Source organism: Clytia hemisphaerica, unplaced genomic scaffold (genome assembly GCF_902728285.1).
Source record: "Clytia hemisphaerica strain Z4C2 unplaced genomic scaffold, Clytia hemisphaerica genome assembly, whole genome shotgun sequence".
In the NCBI taxonomy this organism is placed as follows: Eukaryota; Metazoa; Cnidaria; class Hydrozoa; order Leptothecata; family Clytiidae; genus Clytia; species Clytia hemisphaerica.
In genome coordinates, this window is record NW_027103282.1 from 1,637,184 (window position 1) to 1,659,471 (window position 22,288).

General features: G+C 34.5%; 3 protein-coding genes across 4 annotated transcripts; 1 reads left to right on the top strand and 2 right to left on the bottom strand.

The window, feature by feature from the left end:
* Window positions 1–935: 935 nt before the first annotated feature.
* LOC136804797 (serine/threonine-protein kinase Nek11-like) lies at window positions 936–7,529 on the top strand. Of its 2 annotated transcripts, XM_067061359.1 has the most exons (12): window positions 937–1,158; window positions 1,481–1,565; window positions 1,947–2,027; window positions 2,249–2,432; window positions 2,675–2,801; window positions 3,046–3,103; window positions 3,338–3,429; window positions 3,883–3,961; window positions 4,370–4,957; window positions 5,725–5,857; window positions 6,137–6,449; window positions 6,851–7,529. In XM_067061359.1, exons 1-12 carry the CDS (start codon window positions 989–991, stop codon window positions 7,056–7,058), a joined length of 2,118 nt encoding a protein of 705 aa, XP_066917460.1. In that variant the 5' UTR covers window positions 937–988; the 3' UTR covers window positions 7,059–7,529. The 2 variants fall into 2 exon arrangements, with proteins under 2 accessions (XP_066917461.1, XP_066917460.1); XM_067061360.1 differs by lacking the exon at window positions 1,947–2,027 and having other exon boundaries at window positions 936–1,158; window positions 6,851–7,141.
* Window positions 7,530–10,156: 2,627 nt separating this feature from the next.
* LOC136804824 (uncharacterized) lies at window positions 10,157–15,548 on the bottom strand. Its single transcript, XM_067061361.1, has 9 exons — window positions 15,223–15,548; window positions 14,891–14,940; window positions 14,466–14,527; window positions 13,936–14,145; window positions 13,126–13,267; window positions 11,999–12,090; window positions 11,681–11,854; window positions 11,455–11,527; window positions 10,157–10,692 (listed from the first exon to the last, which is right to left on the bottom strand). The coding sequence occupies exons 1-9, from the start codon at window positions 15,393–15,395 to the stop codon at window positions 10,475–10,477; spliced, it is 1,194 nt and encodes a 397-aa protein (XP_066917462.1). The 5' UTR covers window positions 15,396–15,548; the 3' UTR covers window positions 10,157–10,474.
* A 255-nt stretch (window positions 15,549–15,803) lies between these two features.
* Window positions 15,804–18,289, bottom strand: LOC136804840 (UBX domain-containing protein 6-like). Its single transcript, XM_067061362.1, has 2 exons — window positions 18,054–18,289; window positions 15,804–17,358 (listed from the first exon to the last, which is right to left on the bottom strand). Exons 1-2 carry the CDS (start codon window positions 18,281–18,283, stop codon window positions 16,227–16,229), a joined length of 1,362 nt encoding a protein of 453 aa, XP_066917463.1. The 5' UTR covers window positions 18,284–18,289; the 3' UTR covers window positions 15,804–16,226.
* Window positions 18,290–22,288: the final 3,999 nt, after the last annotated feature.

A 22,288-nucleotide genomic window follows, 5' to 3' on the forward strand; every position in this document is an offset into this window, starting at 1 on the left:
TTCATTTAACATTTAGTACATACGTTTCAAGCATAAAATTGCATTTTTCTGCAAAGAGTGAGCCTTTCTTGAGGGTAATTGACAATTTATAATTGAAAATGCTCTAACAATGATATTTCTTTAATTTTTTGGCCATTTTCATAATGGACAATCTTACAATCTTATAAAGTGTATTCTTATAAAGAAAAAATGTGCACCCCAAGTTAAATTTCAGGTGGATTAAAGAAAATTATGATTTTTGCAAATTTTGACCCTTTTTGCGAAAATTAGTCCTCACAAAATATTTAAAATCAGGATTTTAGATTTTTGGTGAAAAAAGTCCACGTGAAAATTAATCCACTTTAAGGTAAACTTATTTTCTCTAATCTTATTTTCCTGGTTGGTTTGAGGGTATTTTTCAGAAAGTCATTTTCTTATTTGACACCCAATTTTGTCAAAACTCTTTCATTTTCTTAGTTTTTTTTCAGATTCTGGATAGATTAAGACAGGAGACCATCTTGTGGAGACCAACATGTATTTTTATAAACTGATATATACAGGACAGGGTCGGGCAAGTTGGTCAGGGTCAGGCAGATTTCTGCCTCAAAAAATCTTACAGTAGGAAATTTGAATTTAGCGCTTTCCTCACTTACTACAACTAAAACAACTTAAATTTTTTCCAGGAAAATATGACCAGTGAATAATAACAGAATTTGATAGGCTGTGTTTTCAAATTTCCTTTGGAGCTGGGAAATTCAAACTCATAGCCCAAACTATGCTATTCATTTGGCCATAATGTACATAAATCATAGCTTGGATCTCCAGTCTAGGAAAGAATAAGAACTACTTTTACAAAGGAAATTAAAAACTGCTTAAATTGGTTCCTCAAAAATCAGCTATATGAAAATTAGTCACCTTAACAATTAGCTTCATTATTACACTGTCAATTTTGATGCAGGAATTTCCACATTTTGTATTATTTAGAACATATCAAAAATGTATTTGAAAAATGTCTTCCTCCCAAAGAAGAAAAATTTCTAAAGTAAAGAAAACAAGTGGCGAGCATCATCAAGAAGAATCAAATATTGTTGCAAATAGATACTCTGTCACCAAGAAACTTGGTAGTGGCAGCTATGGCACTGTTTTTGTTGTTTCAGATTTGAAAACTTCTGAGGCTGAGTAAGCTATTATGAGATTCAATAAAGAAAATATTTTTGCTTCAAAGATCTTTAAATTACAGTATCTTTTGATTTCTCCCTATTTTAGAATATTTCAGCACTTTCCGGGTTTATCAAGATTGATTCTTTCTAAAGGCTCGAAATTTCTACTACTTTTTGATAAATGATATTTTTAAGCAGAGAAATTTGGGGAGCAAAGGAGCTGTGCATACCCTTACTAAAGAAACTGGAGGCTTTGGGTCTCTTCTGGCTGCTAGCATTATAATGTTAATATAACATGTTTTCTTCTTTCTTTCTCATCGTTAACTTTTTTGTTTTTTTAGAAAAGTTTTGAAGAAGATCCACATTGGTGATTTGGAGCCCAATGAGACGATCAGTGCAGTCAGTGAAGCACGTTTGCTTTCTAAGGTATGTTGAGATATTTTAGATGATATGAAGGGTGTAAGCGGTTTTAGTCACTCCAGCAGGCTGCATCATTTGAAAATTCCAGGCGTGTGGTCAATTACACTTCTAAAGCCTTAATTTTAGTGTAGGTGTACGTGATAAGCAGTGCTATGCACAACTTTCAGTTGTGAAAGTAACTTTATGGGGTATGATTGATCACACTCCTCGTATACATTGCATTGCACATTTACTTACTTTAGGTGAGTGTGGAGGTGTGCGTGTGCTATCGCCCGCCTCGAAAGATGCAGCCTGCTCCAGCTAGAAAGCTAAAATATGATGAAAAAAAACAAATCTTGAAAGTAAAAGCTTTTTGTAATTGTAAATATTACGTTATTTTCTTCTCAGCTTGACCATCCTGGTGTTGTAAAATTTCATGATAGTTTCATTGACCGAGAATTCTTCTGTATCATCACAGAATTTTGTGAAGTGAGTGTCTACATTATGACTGGCAGCTGATTCAGCATGACTAAACTATGACCAATATTCCCAACGACAGTTGAGCTAGAATCCGAGAATGTTTGTCCAAAAAGCGTTATATATCCTACTACTAAGGGTTGCTCTCCTTACGAAAGAAATATTTGTCTTGTACCTTCCCAGTGCTCTTTGCCTGTAACCAAGTCTAAAATTTATTCTCTACTATTTCTTAGGGTGGTGATTTGGATGTCAAACTTCATTCATGGAAGAAATCAGGGAAATCAGTAGACAGGACACTGGTCTTGACATGGTTCGTCCAGTTGATTGTGGCAGTGCAATATATTCACCAACGTCGCATCTTGCACAGAGATTTGAAGACACGAAACATCTTCTTAAAAAACAACATTGTGAAAATTGGTAAAAGACTTTCTTAAACAAAAATGAATTTTGAAATAAGAGAAATTGAGACTTATTAAAGCCAGGAAATTGTGTTTGATCTTTCACCTACAAGTAAAGTTTTGTACTACAAAGTCGTTGGTTTCTTAACTTCATTTGTGATCACTGAATTAAAAAGTGGATCTTTGACCACTATTTTGTTATCATTGTTTTCTCTTTTTCATTTATTTTACCAAGTTTACCCTTAACTTGATTATTTTCAGGTGATTTTGGAATATCACGTATATTGGAGGGTTCAACGGACATAGCGACTACATTTACTGGGACGCCATATTTCATGGCTCCTGAAATTCTAAAACATGAAGGTTATAACTCAAAGTCGGACATATGGTTAGCCTGGTTTTTATTCCTCTTTTAAGTGGACTATATAATATCTCAAGTTTCCTTTGGGATGATTAATAGCATAGCAGCTTTGTCATAGCGTACTTTATTGTTACGATGACACTTAATGATATTTATTTAGTCAGTGACTTAATTGGAGCAATACTGATTGCAAGAATTTTATGTTTACTTTGACATGAAAACCGTCATCAATCTTGAAATTATTTTAGCTTTCTCATGATTCTTTTTGAAGGTCACTTGGTGTCATTTTGTACGAGATGTGCACGTTGAAGAAAGCTTTCCAAGGGAATGTAAGTACAACAAAATTATTCATTAAATTTCTACTAGAAAGATACTTGGTCTAACTGTGGCCACTTTAATTTCAAAAAGCTCTCCCAAATCTTCTCAAAAAGTATACACGTTACTACCAAAGAGGGTTTATCGGAATATTCGTCAATAATGCTACGATTTCAAAAGATTTGTAGTGTAAATGAGGCTCGTACAACCTATTTGATATTTTAACATTTATTTTGTTGAAATTATAGAATCTGATGGCAGTGATGAAAAACATCGTCCATGGTGATATCCCGAAACTTCCCTCCAAATTCAATGCTGACTTACATCTCATCTATGAAAGGTACCAAATGCAGTTTTCATAGCTCCATGTATTACAATTTCCAATTCTGAAATTTCCCAAAAGAAGATGACTCGTTACCTTTAAGGACCTGATTTTGGCGAGAAAAATTCACCAAAATTAAAATTTGCCTTGCCAACAGTTGCCAAAAGCATAGTATAAACTTTTTCACAAAATTCCCAAATAAATTGCCCCTAATTTCGCCAAATTTGAGAAATTGTCATAAGTCGAAAAAATAAGTGCTCGTCAGAGCAGCAGTATCGCTTTTTTATTTGAAGGGAGAAAGAGTGCCTATTTTCGGGTAAAAAGCTATCGAAAGAGGAGCCTTCCGCTCGCCTCCGACTACAAACTTACTTAATTTTCAAAGACTAGTTTTCACTTTCCTGAAAGACACTAGAAGTGAAGAAAGTGTGTTTTTTCTGTAATACCCCTCTAACACCTTTTGTTTCTTCGTAGCATGTTGTGCAGAGATTCCGGTAAACGTTCTTCAGCAACTGAAATCCTCAAAAAACCTTACATTATGCAGTATTTGGAGGTAAAGTGAAAAAAGAAAGTTCTGTAATTCGAACTGAAACAGCATCACATTAGAAAGAATACTGCGTCTTATCCCCGCCCTCATTCTCCGTGTTAAATAGAGAACTGTTGAGCAATGAAACAGATTGGTGTATGGAGGTCATCTTTTTGAAGATTATCATAGTGGGTAGATTTGATTCATTATTCATTTGAATCAAGGAATTTTTTTTGAATCGATTTTTCTTTAGTTATTCACGTTAATTTCGATTAAAAAATATCATACTAATTTAGATCGTGGCTAAAAGAGTTAGTTTCTCAAATGTTAAATGATAGATATTATAAGATGTTTTTTTCTTTTCATACTAACTTATCTATTACTGAATCTTTTGTTATTGATTTGCATGAAATTTCCCAATCTCTTCATTTTCAGAAACTGAAGTTGAAGTTAAGTGGAAACCGCACCATTGATCGTAAGATCGCTAAGCGTGAGGCCATGGAAATAGCGGACGCGTTATCATCAGGTGAGAAATGCAGTAAATCAAATGTAAAAAGACGAGGAGATAGACTTTTACCTGGGTTGAATAATAACCAACGACCGTTGACGCCCAAAGAATTAATGAAAATACGGAAACAGCAGCGCGCTGACGAAGAATTAGAAAAATTAAAGAAACTGACTGTGAAAACTTACGCGGAGAGTAGAAGGGAATGCACTGATATCAAAAATCGTCTTGAACACGCTTCTGCTGAGAATGAGAAAGATGAAAATGTACACAGCTCTCCAAGAGAAAATAATCGAGACGTTGATAAACTTTGTAACATCGAAATGAATATAATTGAAGCTACAGAGGACGAGAGAAGGAGAAATTTACCTTTCAAAAGAGATGACAGTTTAGAAGTCTGCGAGCTTCCAGCTGATGATGTATTCGAGTGTGGTGGTGGTGATGAGCGGGCGAAATTAGATCGCGCGCATATTTACACGCATTGTTTTGGTGAAGAGGAAGAAGAAACTCAGCATCACGTAAGGAAAAAATTTTTAGCGTCATAACACCCCCCTTCTCACAGACCCGGTGGGATTTTATCTTTAAGTGAATGAAAAAATAACCAACCACAAGTCGATGGGTATTAATATTCCCATTTTTTTATTGCTGGGGATTTGAATTACATTGTTTTATAGCCAGGAAATTCAGTGTGGATGGAAAAAATAGCACAATATATTGCAGTGAGGATTTGCTCATCTGATTATTTTGAGCGGAAACAAAACTTAGAGAGTATAATTTTCAACCGGGAACGATATTTTGACCAATTTTTCCAGTGGAAGAGTTTCTAATAGTTTGGGGGAAGGGGTGTGTTATAGTCATTCCTAGTTCTTATATTTGAGCATACCCTTGTTGAAATAATCCTAGTTTAACAGTAAAGGCCGGTCTCCACTTGCTCGAGCTTCAATCACACTCTTTCGAGCAAATCTTTCACGCTATTGGTCAAAAGAAAAATGAAGTAACTCCATTGGCGCGATCTTACGTAACGGTTGAAAAAGTTGAAATGTATTCAACTTTTTTTTCGAGCGTGCGCTACGTTTTTATGACGTAATCTTTTTTCCAAGCCAAAAGAATTGAAGCCAAAAGTTGCGATCGCAGCGCGCGCAAATGGAGACCGGCCTTAAGACTATCTTAACATATTGTTATCCTCCAGTATGATTACTTATAATCGACTACACACCAGTTTTGATTGAATATAACGGCAATATTAATCAAAACGTAAGGATTTTTTGTCTGTTTTTTTTCTCAGATGAGAAAATACACTCATTGTTTTGGTGCAAGTAGCTCTGAAGATGAACAAGATTGTATTTCGAACACATTGGTGGTGGACCAAAGCGAAGATGGAGTGTTTAGTGGAGAAGAAGACGAAGATGTTGGTGATGGTAAGATATCTTCTAGCTGCCAAATAGTTCTCTCATTGGTTGATTTTCCACTAAAAGGTCCTCAATATGAGAAATTCCTTGGTATTTTTCCCCAGGGAAATCTCATTTTCATTTTCAGACGACTAGGGACACTGTCTTATTTGTATCTCCTGGATCCCTCCGCCGCCGCTTAAAATTATATGATTTTTTGGGTAGCAGAAAGCCTAAGATATCACATGATGATTTTATCATGAGCTGGTGATGAAATTTAGAGAAATATATCGTACCTTCTCTTTGCAGATACGAACGACCTAACAAACGTCAGCTCCATACCCGAAAGCGCCGACCTTGCCGACACGTATTACTCAAATTATGACGATTTCGAATCCGATGTCAGCAGTGACGATGATGATGAGGAACTCTCTGCCTCTGACGAAAGCGACGCTGACGGGAAAACGTCAGGTGATTATGATGCCCTTGTCGGTTGTATGGAAAACGCTTTAGATCTTTCAGAGGAAGATGTACAATCCACATTCGGTGACAGTTTCCCGTCGCTAAATGCGACATCCAATGGATTACCCATTCGTCAACAGAAAATACTAAAGTTGAGAAAGTAAGTAATCATTGAGTGATTCGTCGTTAAAAGGAGGTTAACCCTGCACAATAATGCAATAATGTTTCTACTGTATATAACTTCCAAATGACTTGAAATGGAATTTTAATGTTTAACGTGTTGACCATGATACCCCTGTCTCAGCTGCCCTCGGCTGTCCTCAGTGACCCTTAAGGAATTCTTTGCTCAGTGAGAGTATGCTAATGAAAACAGCTATTTTGGGGGGATTTTAGATTCTATTGTTTACAGTCCTTAGATTTAGTGGATCTTTAAGTTAGTGGATGAAATTCAAGGGATGAATCGATATATATTTTCCGAAAGAGGTTTGAAATGGGGATGTCTAAAGGAACGTCATGTCATTAACGCTTTATGTTTTCATCTGAACTAAATTTCATTTCCAGGGAATGTATTGGTTTACTCGGCGAGGAAGGCTTTCACAAAGTGTACGAATATCTGGACAAAGTTCGTTTCTCAGGGCAACGCACTGTCAGTGAGGATACCATTATGAAAAGATTGCGTAAGCTTGTCGGTTCGTCACGTGATTGCTTTTTGGTCGACCAGTTGTTGTTTTTAGAGAAACAAAATGAAATCTTCGGCGAAACGTTTTAAATTATGATGACGTGAAATAATTAAGGCTTTATTCGTTTAAGCTTATCTCACCTCTGTTGACTATACCATACTCCCGCGTCGAATCTCAGATTAATCTGTCGTCCAGAGAAAATTTGGGACATTAGAATTTTTAAAATTTGGATATTACGAGACCATTCTTACGTGTTTTTCACTGTCGGTTTTTGTAAGCATCATTCTTTCTCTTGTAAGAACTTTCCAAAATCTTTTGACAAAAGAAAGGACTTAAGTGCATCCGTCATTGGTTACATCTTATTGCATTTTTAATAGCTAACTAGCTATTTTTTTAGAATTTAGGAACTATTAATATTTTATTAAAATATGGAATTAATTTTGTATATAAAATGTGTGATTTTTGATATTTTTTGAAACTTTCATTTTGTAAAAATTGGCTAATTTTATTTTGAAACTAGAGTGTGTACAATATTGATATAATATATGCGTGTTTTATCTAAATAAAAGGCTTATCATTTCAACATTTTTACATTTTTGGATTAACCTTCAACCTTTTTCATGTGTTCCCGAGAGTTGATTTGTGAGTGATGATCGAATTTTCTCAAATTTTAAATGATTTTCAATTGTGTTGGTGAAATGCTAGCCTAGGTACACGCTTTTTTTTTAATAAAAATATACTTTTTTTGCTAAGAACGTTACCATCATGAAATTCTGTTACTCAAGCTAAGAATGCCATTTTTAGACCGTTTTAAATTATAAATTGTCAATTAAAGTCTATTCACGATAAGTGTGCACTCTTTTTTCTTTTACCTATAACTTTTGAAGGAATTCTTCAATCTTTATAAATCTGGTATCATCGGAAAGATATTAGTGAGTGGAACAATTTGAAATAAAAAAATATTTAAAAAAATTCTAAAAATGAAGATGAAAATGAAAAAGAAGAAAATGAAGATCTAGTAGAAAAGTGCTATAACTACCATTTTCACTGAAGTAAATACTTGATCATCGAACGTTATCACTGTGAAAAAATATTTTAAAAATAACCATTCAGTCAAAAGATATCAAACAAAGTTATAAGCTGATTGACGTCTAAAAACGCTGTTTTCTGCTGTTTTTTGCTGTTTTTTGGGGTCAATCGCTTATCAACTTTATATCATAATTTTATATTGAATAAATATTTTAATGAAATTTTTTCACAGTGATGATCTCCTAAGATCAAAAAATCTCTCCAGTGAAAATGAAAGTTATAGCATTTATCTACAAGATCTTCATTTTTTTCTTCTTCATTTTCATCTTCATTTTTAGAATTTTTTTAAATATTTTTTCATTTCAAATTGTTTCACTCACTAATATCTTTCCGATGATACCAAATTTATAAAGATTGAAGAATTCTTTCAAAAGTTATAGGTAAATGAAAAAAGAGTGCACACTTATCGTGAATAGACTTTAGGACCCTCACCTAAGAATGTTGTAAGAATATTTTAGGATGATTCTCCCAAAAAAGTTAAGAATGTCCATGATGAAATGGATTTACATCATTCTTATAAAAAAAAAGCGTGTATCCAGACTCAAAATTTTAGAAAAAAAACTCTTACCTCATCATACAAAGTTTCTAGAATTTTAGAGTCTGGTGTAACTAAAAAAGTTGAGTACAGTTTGTTTGATACTGTCTGTGAGTGAACCCTTGTTGACAGACTATCTAAACTTTGTAAACCCAGGCAGACACACATAATTAACTTACTATAAAACCTCTTTTACAAACTCAAAAAACTTTTAAAAACTAATTTGAACTACATCAAAACATCAGTCACATTTATAAAGGCTCCTTTCCAGCGGCCATTTTGCTTAGAAATGAACCTGTGTTTTCATTTTCATTTGTTTATCTTTTTTTGCAAGGTCTGCTTTTTCCATAAATTATGCGCGCGCATAGAAAAATATACAAAATCTCGCGGAAATTCTGATCAGTGACTGGTCGCGTATTGGCCAATCAGATGCACTCGCATATGCAGGGACAAATATCCCTGCAGACGAGTTAGTTGGACCAGACCGTAAACCAGAGACAAGATTATAAAAAAACTAGACGGTCTGGATATCCAGGCTAGTGAAATGCCAGCTTATAAGCGAATCATAAATCCTATTGAAGTGTCTTTACCCTTCAAAAACAGAAGGCTCTTTGAAAGAGATCAAAATACTTTTCTCTTTCTAATGGTACCAAGACCATTGACCAACTCCCAAGTTACAAGTTTCACAAGACATCCCTCAGGATGCAAGTCACAATATACATGTTTTTTTTATAAGAATTGCGCTTATAAGCATATCTAGGCTCATATATGGCAAAAATCTAAGCATATGCTAAACATTACTTTGAGCCTTCCTTTTCAGAATTTGTTTGTTTTTGGCTGGATTTTCGAAATTTCTCTAAAATTTTGCTTAGGATATAAGCATCCCTCAAAGCATTTTTCAGCTTTGTAAATCTCTCGATCTAAGCATTTATTCGAGCCAGCTTATGTATTTTTGTATGCTTATAAAAAACATACAAGGCCGAAGGCCTTTTTAGGGGCACCGGTACCATGTGACTTAACTTAAGATCCCATTATAGAGATCCTTTTAGGGGCACAAGTAGGGTTGGGAGCTATTTTAATTAAGGTCTAAATTTCACGCTATAAGTATTTGTAAATGACCTAATTCTGTCGTGTCTCGATAGTGGAAGCTGTTGGGTTTGTAAATCAAAGTTTTTTGCACTTGGTGGTTCAAGCCGCGGGGTGGGAGGAGACCTATTTCACCGGTATGGACAAATTTTCGAAAAATACATAAAATAGAAGATTGAAAAGTAGAAAAAAGGGGGAAAATAAGAGACCATGCATCCCGGAGAATTATATCGTTTGCCTATCACTCCAAACTACCGAAAATAACTGAAAATCACATTTAAAGGCCAAGTAGAAATTTTATTGAGCATTAAAAATATTTTTCAAAGTGGGTCTATTTAACACTTCAAACCTGAACGATGTATACATTCGTTTCAAAAATTTGCCACTATTATACCAAGTCCTAGACTATAAGGTCATAGGCTGTAACTCCTGACCACTTGTTTTGAAAGAACATAAACAGAATGGGACAAAATGGGATTACTTGTTCTACATTTATTGCCACAACTTAGTATTTATAAACAAGTCAAAAGGTTAACTCAAATAATATCTACAGATTTATTTGTATCCAGATTTCGATTTTATACTTGAAAACTTATGCAGACTATTCTGAAAATTGTCCTTATTTGAGTTGAGATGTAATGAATAAAATACAATGTCTAAAGTCGGGTTAAAATCAGTCTAGCAAAAATAAGTAAAAACTGACAGTTTTTAAAAGTCAAACTTAACGCAAACTATTGATATCATCATAATCTTCACTCTAGATAAATCAATTTTTCATCTTGACTACGCTGATATTCAGACAAAGCTCAAGGGGTTTATGGATAATTTCTTTTGTAAAAGTTGCGTTGTTTTTTGAAGTCTTTTCTCCACCACATCTAGTTGCCGTTGACGTTCGATCGACACCGATGTACAAGGTTCAATGACGTCATGTAACGACGCCGTAAAATATTTGACGCCAACACATTGAGCTGAGAAAGGACGTTGCTTCGTATGATTGCCAACTTTTTGCGAGGCTGTCATGAGTAAAACAGAGAATACTTATTGTGGTGGAATCATTAATTGAATAAAATAGAATGGCAAGGGAGAAAGATTGCCGATTGACAAATCACATTCAGAAAAAAGGGGAGAGTAGAAAGGAGAACTGGAAAACTAAAAGAACTCCGCAGACTAAATTCTAATCTTCGAGCAGATCCTGGTTACTCCGGTTAATCCGTACATTCTAAATATTAGAGCACAGTCGCTTTCGCTTTAAGGATGTTTGTTGAACAAATTCAATTCATTACATTCACCATACCCCTTTAGAGCATAGTGTTGTGGGAGAAGAATGGATGATCTCAGAACATTATGAGATTAAATGAATTCCTAATTTTTCCGTTAAAAGCAGCAACAAGCAAGTACTCTTAGGTGCCAAATAAATGGGGGGGGGGAGAGTTTGATTAAACGGGGTTGGAAAATTTTCGAAATTTTAATAAACAGTGGGGACCTACTTAATTGCAGGGGGTTGGAGATTGTACTTTAAAAATCAGGTTTTTGGAGAAAAATAAGGCGACTTCTTCTTGCTAACTGAAAATATTCTTAAAAATTAATAAACGAGGGGGGGAGTCTTAATAATGTCCGGGGGGTTGGAAAATTTTCGAAAAATTAACAAGCGATTATTTGGCACCTAAGAACGTACATGTACTCATACATTTTTACAAACATGGAGGGGAAGTGTCCAGACCTAAAAATAACTACGATTTATGTGATGTAGTGTGTCGGGATGAGGGGTGACTCACCTGCTTTGACATTCCCGAGGTCACGTTTTAAGCTTCCCATTGCACTTTTTGTGCTCCTCTTTTGTGATGTACGCTGTGGAGGAGATGAAAATGACAATTAAAATCAAAATTTTATAAAAGTTAGGGCAAAGAAATGAATGTTATCAATAAGAGTTTTCAAAATAAAGACCCAAGTATAAACAAGAATACAGACAAGGGTTTTTGTATATTACAAGGTTGTACTTACCGACGTTGAAGCACTGCCAGGCCTTGATCGTTCAGTTTTTACGGTAGGGTTCGATTTTTCTCTTGTATTTATTGAAGGACCTGCAGTTGCGGGACGATAAGCAGACGATGGTCTTGTTCTAGAAGATGGAAGTTTCGCTGGTGATGTTAGGGTACAAGTAGTAGGTGGTGACACCTTCAAATAAAAAGGTTAAACTTGTGTTAATACAGTTGGTTTATAATTTGAGTATGAAATCGATCCATCTATTTTCTACAAAGAAGTAATTTGAATAACAATCCAAAGAGTTTAGAACCGTGGGTTACTAAGCTTAAGAGCTACCTCATTTGGATTTTCGTTTTGTATATTGAAGGAATCGATGGGCAATATGTTGTTATTGGAATCGATTTGTAGTTCTGCATCTCCACTCTCCCCTGTAGAGAAATATCAAACGGATGATATGTTATACATTTTCTGTAGTAGGCCAACTATTTCTTAATCTGAAAAATTTAAAAATCGTAATGATAAAATTTGACAAAGAAGAAAATGAAAACTTTTGCAAAGAAGAGTATTTGAACCTTTGAAGACCTTATTTTTTTAATTTTTGCGTTAGATGGTTTATCTTCTCGTCTCGAAATCTTGAAATTTTTTTTTAACCAATTTATCTGAAATTAGGGATAACCCGAGTATGATGTTAAAACCTGACTTGATAATTGAAATTTAATTTAGATTGATTTGACAATAGCCCACTCTTTTAACCCTTTGAGTGCCAGGGTCCTTTTTTCTAAGTTTTTTTTAAAAAATCGCTAGTTCAAACTTTAAGGGCTTATATCTCCTGATCTAGAAGGAATTAGAAGCTCGTATATAGCTCGTTGGATAGCTTAGAGTCTCTTCTTTCTTTTGGGCGCCTTCGGCGCCGCCCGATTTAGGAAGGGCGTGGTGGGCGGCGGCCAAGGGGGGGGGTAGGTTAGGGAATTAAAGCAGTCAGGCCCGCTGCGCGGACCTGACTGAACTGATGAAAAGGTGCCCAGTGGTAAAATTTCAAATCAATTCACTAGAAGACAGAATAAAGTAAAACAGGGCCAAATTTGGAGGTTCTTGGATCACTCGTTGACCAAAAATAGTCAAAAAACGGTCAGAATCTCAAAAAAGTGAATTTTTGTCAATTTTTTGCATTTTTTTGACTTTTTTGCTTAAAATTTCGCTGGAAAGACTCACTTTTGAATTTTTTTTTGCTTGACCATAAAGGACAATCTAATTCCTACGAGTTCGACCAAAAATAACGATTTCTAACTCAAACTGGGCATTACAGGAGGGCTTCGCCCTCCTATATAGCCCATGTCGTATATATACGACATCGGCACTTAAAGGGTTAAATTAAAAAATTGATGAATAAGCAAACAAAAACAACTCATCTAAATAAACCTTGGTATAGGAAAATATGCAGTGCATGTATATGGTTTTCATACCGTAAGTCATCATGCTTTGAACAGGTGAAACCATCATGCGTGCGTGTGACTTCTGATCATTCATCTTCTTGAAAGATGGGCGACTTTTCCATGGTGAGGTGGGACGAGAGGTGTGTTGTAACACTTCCACTAAAGGTTTGCTCTGAAATGCACCAGGTAGTTCGAAATTAAACACTAAAGATTTTATACGACACTACTAAACTTGCTTTGGTAAACAGCTGGCTTATTCCAAACCCCCATTTATTTAGGTACCTAAGAGTAGTTAGAGCGTTTTATTGACCTTATTTTATTAAAAGTATTCAATTTTTCTTGGCAGGGGGGGATTCAAAAGAGGGTAGTGAGGAGATCCCTCTCCTTTTTCAAGAATTGATGTTATTCCCCTGAAAATCAGCGTACAACGAGAACCCCTCACTTTTCAAACTGTTATAGGGTCGTAATATCAGGAATTTCTCATTATTTAAATTGACCCAAATGATAGCATTGAACTTGAACGAGATGCATGATATGAGTTAATTTGGCTTATCGATTTATAAAAATATCTTAGGATTTAGGGAGACGGATGCTAAGAACTTTGCAGACAAGTATCCCTGTCGGTGCCTTCTTTTACAATTTTCAAACATTGCTACCTCTTTTACATAGATGGGGGTCGCGAGCTAAGATTAATATTATAACCAAATTTGATTGAAAAGTATTGATCGATAGGAATTTGGGTGTAAAATATTCCTTTTTCCATATCATAATATGCATGAATATCATGTGAAGAAATAAACTGTTCAAACCAAATCTCATAGCGGCTGTGTAAGAAAATACCTTATTGACAGCATAAATGAGGTCCAGTCCTTTATCAACGGGATGATCACGCGGTATTTCATTAATATAACCATCAAGTTGCGAGTCGAGAAAATGTTCCCTTTCGATCAGAAATTGTCGTTTCTTTAAAAACATGACATCCTCTCGCTGTTTGTAGTAACGTTCCAAAAGACTTGCTGATAACGATGCCCAATTATTGATGGCCCTTGACTGATGGAAAAGGATAATGATACAAAAACTCGAAAAAAGTTTGATTTTAAAGCGAAAAATGCCACCTTTTCAATTTATGACCAGGCTTAATTCAGTTCAAGCAATTGAATTTTAAGACCATACACCATAATTCAACATGATACCTCAAATTGCCTCAAATCCACAAGATTCTGTAGAAAAGTAGGTTTTAGCCCGATTTTAGCTTGAAACATGCTTAGTCCAAAAAGTTACATCAAGGCATTATCTGTGCTAAATTATCAGATATAAAGATAGAAAAATAGACGTACTGCACCACCTAAGTATATATACCATGAAAATACCTTAGGGAAAGCGACAACTTCTTCATCGTCATGTCGATAAATGAACAATGGTGGTGCCACCCCTGAAAAGAGAAGAAATCATTTTTGAACAGTTCCAATAACCATAATAATGTGCATAGTCAATACTTGAAAAATATGAGAATAATATCATGAATTTGAAATTTTGTTTTTTCAACACGTTTTTGCTTGTAAGCTAACTATTTGCTTGTGATCATGATACAAGAAGTATCGAAACGTCAAGAATGAACAAAATTTTGTTTTTCGTCTTTTCTTTTTTTTTTGAGAACAATCTGGCCCAGAAGAAAAATTTTTCAAATAATATCATGATCGCTCTGAAAGATGGCCCAACATTCCTGCCAATTTACTAATAAAATCCACGGACAAACATTTTATTTTTTTCAAAAATTATAAAGAAAATATCTTACCAACGATGTTAGCTACGTGTTTGGAAGCTTCGTGATCTCCACACCATGCTCTGTGGATGTCATGCAACAAAATAAGAATTTAAGAAGACGATATTTACTATAGGTAGTCCATACAAAATTTGATTAAAGGATTTTGAATACTAAAGTTTAACGACCTAAAATGAAAAGCCGATCCATGCTGGAGAGTTATTTTTAAAACATTGCTTTCGTTTTTCGTTACCTTTTTCTTGGGTTAATTCATTGTATATTAGAAGATTTCACCAAAAATCATGGTCACGGAGTAATATTTTCAGTTTTTTATTTGTTGCATGACAAACAAAAAAACTTTTTACCTCTTGACCAGGTGTTTCAAGCAGGAGAATCTTTCCATTGAGTTCTTGGTTTCACTTTCGAATGTTTTACACTTTAACTTCAATATACTGATCTGATCACATAACGTCTGATTCTCAACTTTCAAATTCTGGATGTCTTTATCACTTGGCTTAGGCTTATCAAAGTCTTTCATTTTCTGCAAACGTCTCGATCTTTTTAGATTGTTTAACCATTCACACTATTCAGTCTGCAAATTCGCACTGATTTTTGGTACATTCTTTCATCTATCTTTCAAATGCTACAAGTATAAGCTTCTCTCTTCTCTATTTTATTGACTTTGGTTATTTTTGCTAAAAAATATAAATGAAAGTTCAGTTAAAGATCGTAGAAAAAAGAATCATCATTTTGCGATTTAGTCAAAATTACTTGTCAAAATCAATAATTATCACCACAACATAACCCAAAGTTAATTTCTTAAATACATTGAAAAAATTATTCCTGGAAAAAGTTAAGATTTTTCTACCCATCAAAGTAAAAACATTGCATTGAAATGATCAAAATGAGAATTCGAAAGGCAAAAATAAATTTAGACTCTTTACAGTTTCATAAGACGTTATGTATTTACTCTAAAATAAATATCGTATTCAAAAATAAATTACAGGTTAAATTCAAAAACTGAAACTAAATCGTGTACTTTAAAGATGCAAAAATAATACTAGTATTCTCTACAGAATATGATATAAAATAAGTTCCATTTTTCCTATTTTTTCAGGTTCATTTGGCGGGTTATTTTTTTAAACTTCAGTCAACGAATGCTGTTGGAATGTCCAAACAAAACCAAATGTGAACAATCTTATATCTCAGGTTTCATCATATCATTCATTTCAAATGGCAGTTTATGTAATAAATGTCTTCAGTGTTCATCTGATAAGAAGCTAGATTCTAAAGTTTCTGTATCACTAAAAGTTTGTCATGGCTCGTCTCGTTCCATCTTGTACAATGAAAAAGAAATTAAAGACTTTTATTATAGCTCTTGCAATAGAATCATGACATCTTCTTTCAAAAAACGTACTTGCCCCCCTTGAGATGAGGCAGCTATTTCATTCACGTTTTGGTCAATGCGAAAATTCAGCAATGCCGCAGGGGTCAATTTTAATGATGAAAGTGATTCTGTTTCTTTACTAAACGGCTTCCCAATAGTATCCACAACATCAAAAGGCAACCAATCCAACGCTAAATTTTCTCGAACAAAATTCTTAACATCTGATAATTTTTCACTTGCTTTAAAAGTACCTTGAATGATAAGTCCATCAGGAAATCTGACCCTGATTATACAGTATCTGTAAATACGCTTCGGTCCGTTATCACCATCCCGCATTGCTTTAGTGCGTAATTCTTTGGATTTTTCAACAGTGTTGGTCATATCCATCTGAGTTTGTTTAACTTCATCTGAGCTAACATTGAAAAAGGAATCAGGGACTTTCATTTGACTTGCTTTGGCAGATGCAGTAAACACTTTTAAATTACGATCAAGGATAATCTCAAGACCTTCAGCTTGAGCAAGCATCTCTTTAGCAATTTGAATTTGCTCAATATTTGATGCGATCTCTTCACTCATCACATAAAACTCCTCAGAGGTGCCTGCTTCTGAGTTATCAACAGTTTGTAATTGAAATCCAGCACCTTTAGTAAGGAACTCTTCTACACCGATTATAGGTTGAACTTTTTCTTGAAAAACTTTATTTCCTTTTCGTATCTTCCTATACTTTTCCTCTCCAGGATGATCCAATATATTCTGTATGTATCTACTTAAGATAGTAATGCAAGCTTCCTTTTTGACTTTGTCTCGGTTCAACGTATGGATCATGGTTACAGAAATCATCAGCGGTTCATCTGGAAGCTCTCTCAACAAACATTGATGAAGATGATCATGAATTTCACCCCAAGGTAAGCAAGCAGGATATACAGGACAATTGTAAAACAATCCATCAACTGCAAGTGAGTGATCTTTGACAATGGTTGCTGGTTTTTTAATTGGTACTGTCGCGTTATCTGATGCAAGCATTTCCTGCTTCATTTTTTCCGCTTCTGATTTGTGTTTCCATGTTGCAGTACTAGAGGATGGTTTTTTGGGTTGACCATGTTGCTGTTGTAACCTTTAAGTAAGATAGAGTGAAGATTACATTCTATAAACGATTCTATTTCCACAATACAAGTCTCTTTGCTTGAAGGAATAAATGGACAAAATCAAAATATTATGCGTAAGAAAAGATGTAGTACTGAATGGCTCGCACTAAGCGGGGGGGGGGGCAAACCTAAAATTTGCCATAAAAGAGGAGGAGAGCTGTTCGTTTTTCCTGACATGCGGGGGATGCTTTATCTCAGGGGGCTGAATAACACTTCCTAAATATTTTTCTTTACTGTTGGTTTTCAATTTCTCTAAACCTTTAATGTTTTCATGTAAAGTGTAATCTGATCCTTAAAATTCTTAAAATTATATTGCATGTTCTAAAAGTGCACACAATTAAATCGAGCTTGAATTCTAAACAAAAACATTACAGCAGATTTGAAAGAAGAAAAAGTTTAAAAATTTTAAAACAAAACAACAGTTCAGAAGTAAGTTCTGCCATCTTATTAAGTTGTTATTGATTTGTTTTTTTTTGGAAAAAGTTAAGCCTCTTGGCACTATTTCAGAGGGCAATTAAAGAGCTCATTTTATCAGGCTGGGGGACCTTGTTCTCAGGGGGGACCTTTGGCAGGGGGGCTAGGACCCTAGGCCAAGCTTGAAGCCATAAAGAAACTGACTTGGACATGGCTTTTTGCTTGACCTGCACTTTAAAAAATACTATACCTGGCTAAAGCAGCTTCTCCAGCTCTACTTGCTCCAGATGATGGAATTTGTCGTTGAGTTGGTAACTGAGCTCTTGATGACCCGGCATCTTGTGAACGGCTTTCACTGAGTGTGTGCCCAGATCCAATCTGCTTGAATTTGTTGTCAAGTTTCTTTCTTTCAAAAAAACTTTTTAATTTATTCATGGTATACACTGATTTGATTAAGCCTCTAAATACAAAACATTTCATTTGATTAGAAATCATATTTTAAAGTTAGCTGACTAAAAATCCAGAACCAAACCATTGATCTTGTTGAAACAAAAACTATTAAACAAAAAAAATTCAAGTAAATTCAAAGATGGATTATTACTGATTATTATGTTTAAAATTTCAAAAAATTCCATAAGTATGGATTAAGGAAAATCTTTAGACATAAAAGCTCAACCAATACAGTCAGGTTGTCTATCCTGCATTTAAACTGACCCTCTCTCATCCATAAAATAAAGACTAATTAAATTTTATTATTTAATAAACTACCTAACGTATATACAGCAGTTAAAAGAAAAACATACAAAAATTTCAAATTTAGGAGAGAACTCTCCTGGCACATTTCCAGGACTTCTCTGCTGCTTTCTTCAGGCATACTGGTGAAAATACAGTTTCATGTTTGACAGTTTCCTTGGATTTAACAAATTGTTCCATGACCTTCATTTAACTTAAATAAGTTATGGGATGGTCTAAAAAATCTTAATTCATTTTTAAGATTTGGACAATTCCTCCAAAAGTTATTATAGTTATTTAACTCAAAAATCATTTTTCAAAAAGTGTAAAATCATGCTGAAATAGTGATTAATTTTCGTCTTTTTTTCATCTTTTGATCATTTTGCAGAAAACAATTTTGAAAAAAGACTTTTTTCTCTTTTTCCTTTTTTCTGGATTTCTTATTAATAATAATAATTACTCATGAATATTGCCCTTATGTATAAGGGCAATAGTAATATCTATGGTCGCATGCCCAAACCTTCCCTTAGTGTAGTAGTTGGTGGATTCCAACACACTAGCAATGTGGAGATGGATTTCTCCCAATTCACCGTCTCTGACCAGTCAGTGGACAAGAATTCACTTCCAGCTCTATCTAGTGGCAATTGAGTCCTCAGGTTCCACATGGACCCGTAGCTCATTGGTAGAGCAAATGTCCGCGAATGGCATGGTTGTGATTTGGAGTCTCGCTGGATCCGTTGGTTTTCCAACGGTTCTGGTGGCTGGTCAGAAAACAATATGAGAGCAACTGTATTCACTTCATTGTAATAATAATTAATTTTATATCAATAAGGCAATTAGGAAAGTCGTAAAACTCACTAAAAGACTCAAATCTGATAAATCATGTGTGTGTTTTCATGTTAATTGTTGAGATTTAATCACCCATTTTTAGAATTATTTTGTATTCTTTGAAAAGTGATTTTTGGCTATAAATAGTTAACTTTTGAACCAATTGTCCAAATTCAAAAAGTAATACATTAGAATTTAAGTTAGACAATTCTTTTCTGTAATAAAGCAAAGTCTACCTCGCAGATCTCTTTGATAGGTCTGAAGAAAAACTTCTGAAGATTTTTTAATCACCTGTAGTTGTCTGATTTCATGAAAATACATGGAAAATACTCTAAAGCTTTGAGATTTAGCTTACAAACTGAATCACCTATATACCTACCCAGAGTCTTGGTATTTTTCATTAGCTTAACTTCAGCCAGTACCATAACCATAGCGTCAGCCTGGGTTTAGGTCCCAGGCAAAAAGTAGGTCCCCCCTGAGTTTTAAGTCCCCCCAAAGATTTATGTATTTTTTGGTAGCCCCCAGGACTTTTGACCCTATACACTTTCAAAAAATTGATCCAGTAAAAAAGGGTTTTCCAATGTAAATTGCGTTCAGTTCTAGGTTTAAGATAGAATATTTTGCACACTTTCGAAAATTTTTCAGATTCATGAGCTTCAGTTTGAGTAATTGAAGCCAACTATTAAGCTGAGTTATTTTAGCCCCCACGTTAAGTGATGAGCTTTTAGCTCCCCCCAAGTACATAGGTCCCCCCAAAAAATTGGTGTACTTCCAGCCCCCTCCTTTTTTGGGAAACATTTAGGGTGTAACCCCCCCCCAACCAGCAGGGGGGGCTGACGCTATGGTAACTTGGTCTAATGTCGACATCCCTCCTCTAATTCTAAGAGATGCCTTGGAGTTTTTACAAGATACTTCACTAATTGGTCATTTAAAGTGATAGAGATGATGCGTTCTTTAGAAAAAGTAATAAGATTCTTTTATTACATCTTAAGGCAAATACTTTTTTATTTATTGGTTTACGGATCCGCCGACGTTATTTTTGCCAAAATTAAAAAAAAAATAAAATAGAGATTTCAAAAACTATTATTTACTTTTTCTCTTCCGACCTTCAAAAAAGAAGAAATAAATAAAAAAACCTTTATTTTAAACATGAAAACAAAAGAAAAGAAGAGAAAGAGAGAGGGATGTTAAACGATCTAACACAGCCTTGCCCTATTCTGCCAATGTATGTTGTAAAGATACTTTGATCCTTTCCTTAATGTCAGGGAACTTCCCCATGGAATTTCCCTATTCACAAAAAACAACTTCAAGAGTAAATCTTTTCTGCACATGTGCTAAGAAGAAGATTGTTGAAGAAAGACTTATTTCAAAAATCGATACTTTTTCGAAATTTCATAAAATTTTATCTTATTATTTCCTACTAAATTTCTGATTTAAAAAAAGAAAATCAAAAAAATTTAAAACATCAATTTTATTTTTATTTTTTTTCCATCCTCCTGTCCAAAATTTTTCCTCATAATATCCGTAAACCAGAAAATAAAAAAGTAATTGCCTAACGACCAACCAAATCAAATAAAAGCTTGTAAAAACTCCAGCTTGTCCCAATTCCAACACCCTTTTTATCAGCTGAAATTTATAGAAAGGTTGAAACTGTTTTTCTTTGCTTAGTGGTCAGAGCTAGGAATGTTCCTTTTTCAATCAGTGATTCAAGCTTTCATAATATTCCTTTCTCTAAAGAAGGGTGTTGGAATTAGACGAGGGATGTCGATATTAGACCAACTTACGGTACTTAAGATAAATTATTTTGTTGCTATTATACCTCCCAGATAAAATAAATATAAATTTTTCCAATAGATGAGGCCAAAATAAAAAGTAGTTTTGTTTCCGGAAATGCAGGTGACGAAAAAAAATCTCACCCGGGCAGCCGGAAAATATTTTTTTTTTCAATTTTCCTAGAAAAACTCTAATTGACGTGTACCAAAAAATAATCCAGGTTCGATGTCTCTTTACTTGAAAAAACGAAATTTTAAGAAGAAGCTGTACTCTAAGGTAATTCTATTCACAACAACATAAAACAGGAAAGTAGAAAACATTTGTGACAGAAGATTTTCTTTTTCAAAACACAAGTGACATACGTAAATCTTTGAATACAATCGTTAAATGGATCGTAAAATCGTAAAATGGAAAATAAACTCTTTATAAATCTTTGAATACAATCGTTAAATGGATCGTAAAATCGTAAAATGGAAAATAAACTCTTTATGTATCTTTTTTATTGCGATGAGCTCGCTGTTTTTTTCTATTTGCAGCCGGGTGAGATATATTTTTTTCCAAAAAAAAATTCTCCCGGCCGAATTCCCGGAAACAAGACTACTTTTTTTTTTGGCCTGACCAAGATTAACTAATCCAGTAATTCTGATTATCGATCCATAATCAATATTATATTAGTATGAGTATCAATCAACCATCAATGTCACCGTTTACCAGCGATTGCCACCGTTAATTATTCCCAGGTTTAAAGAAGGTTGTGGGAATTAGATGAGGGGTGTTGACATTAGACCAAGTTACGGGATCTAATCAAATGTCTCCTTGGTAATATTCACCATACCAGATGTAATTAATCGAACAGTTCAATTACCAAACTAATCGAACTTTGTTGAACTTAATCGAACGACAAAAGTTCGATTAAATTCTTTTATCGAACTTTTCAAAAGTCGCTAAAGTATTCGATTATAAGTTCGACAAAACATATTAAGTTTGACAAAGTTTGACAACAAGACATGTTCGACAAATTTGACAACAAAAAATGACCTTCTTTGGGTACTACCGTGGACGGTCCCTGGGGGTCCCAGCCGAGGTCCCGGGGGCGGTCCGATTGGTGCCCACTGGTCAGGGGATGTGAGACAGGGGATGTACACGTCTACA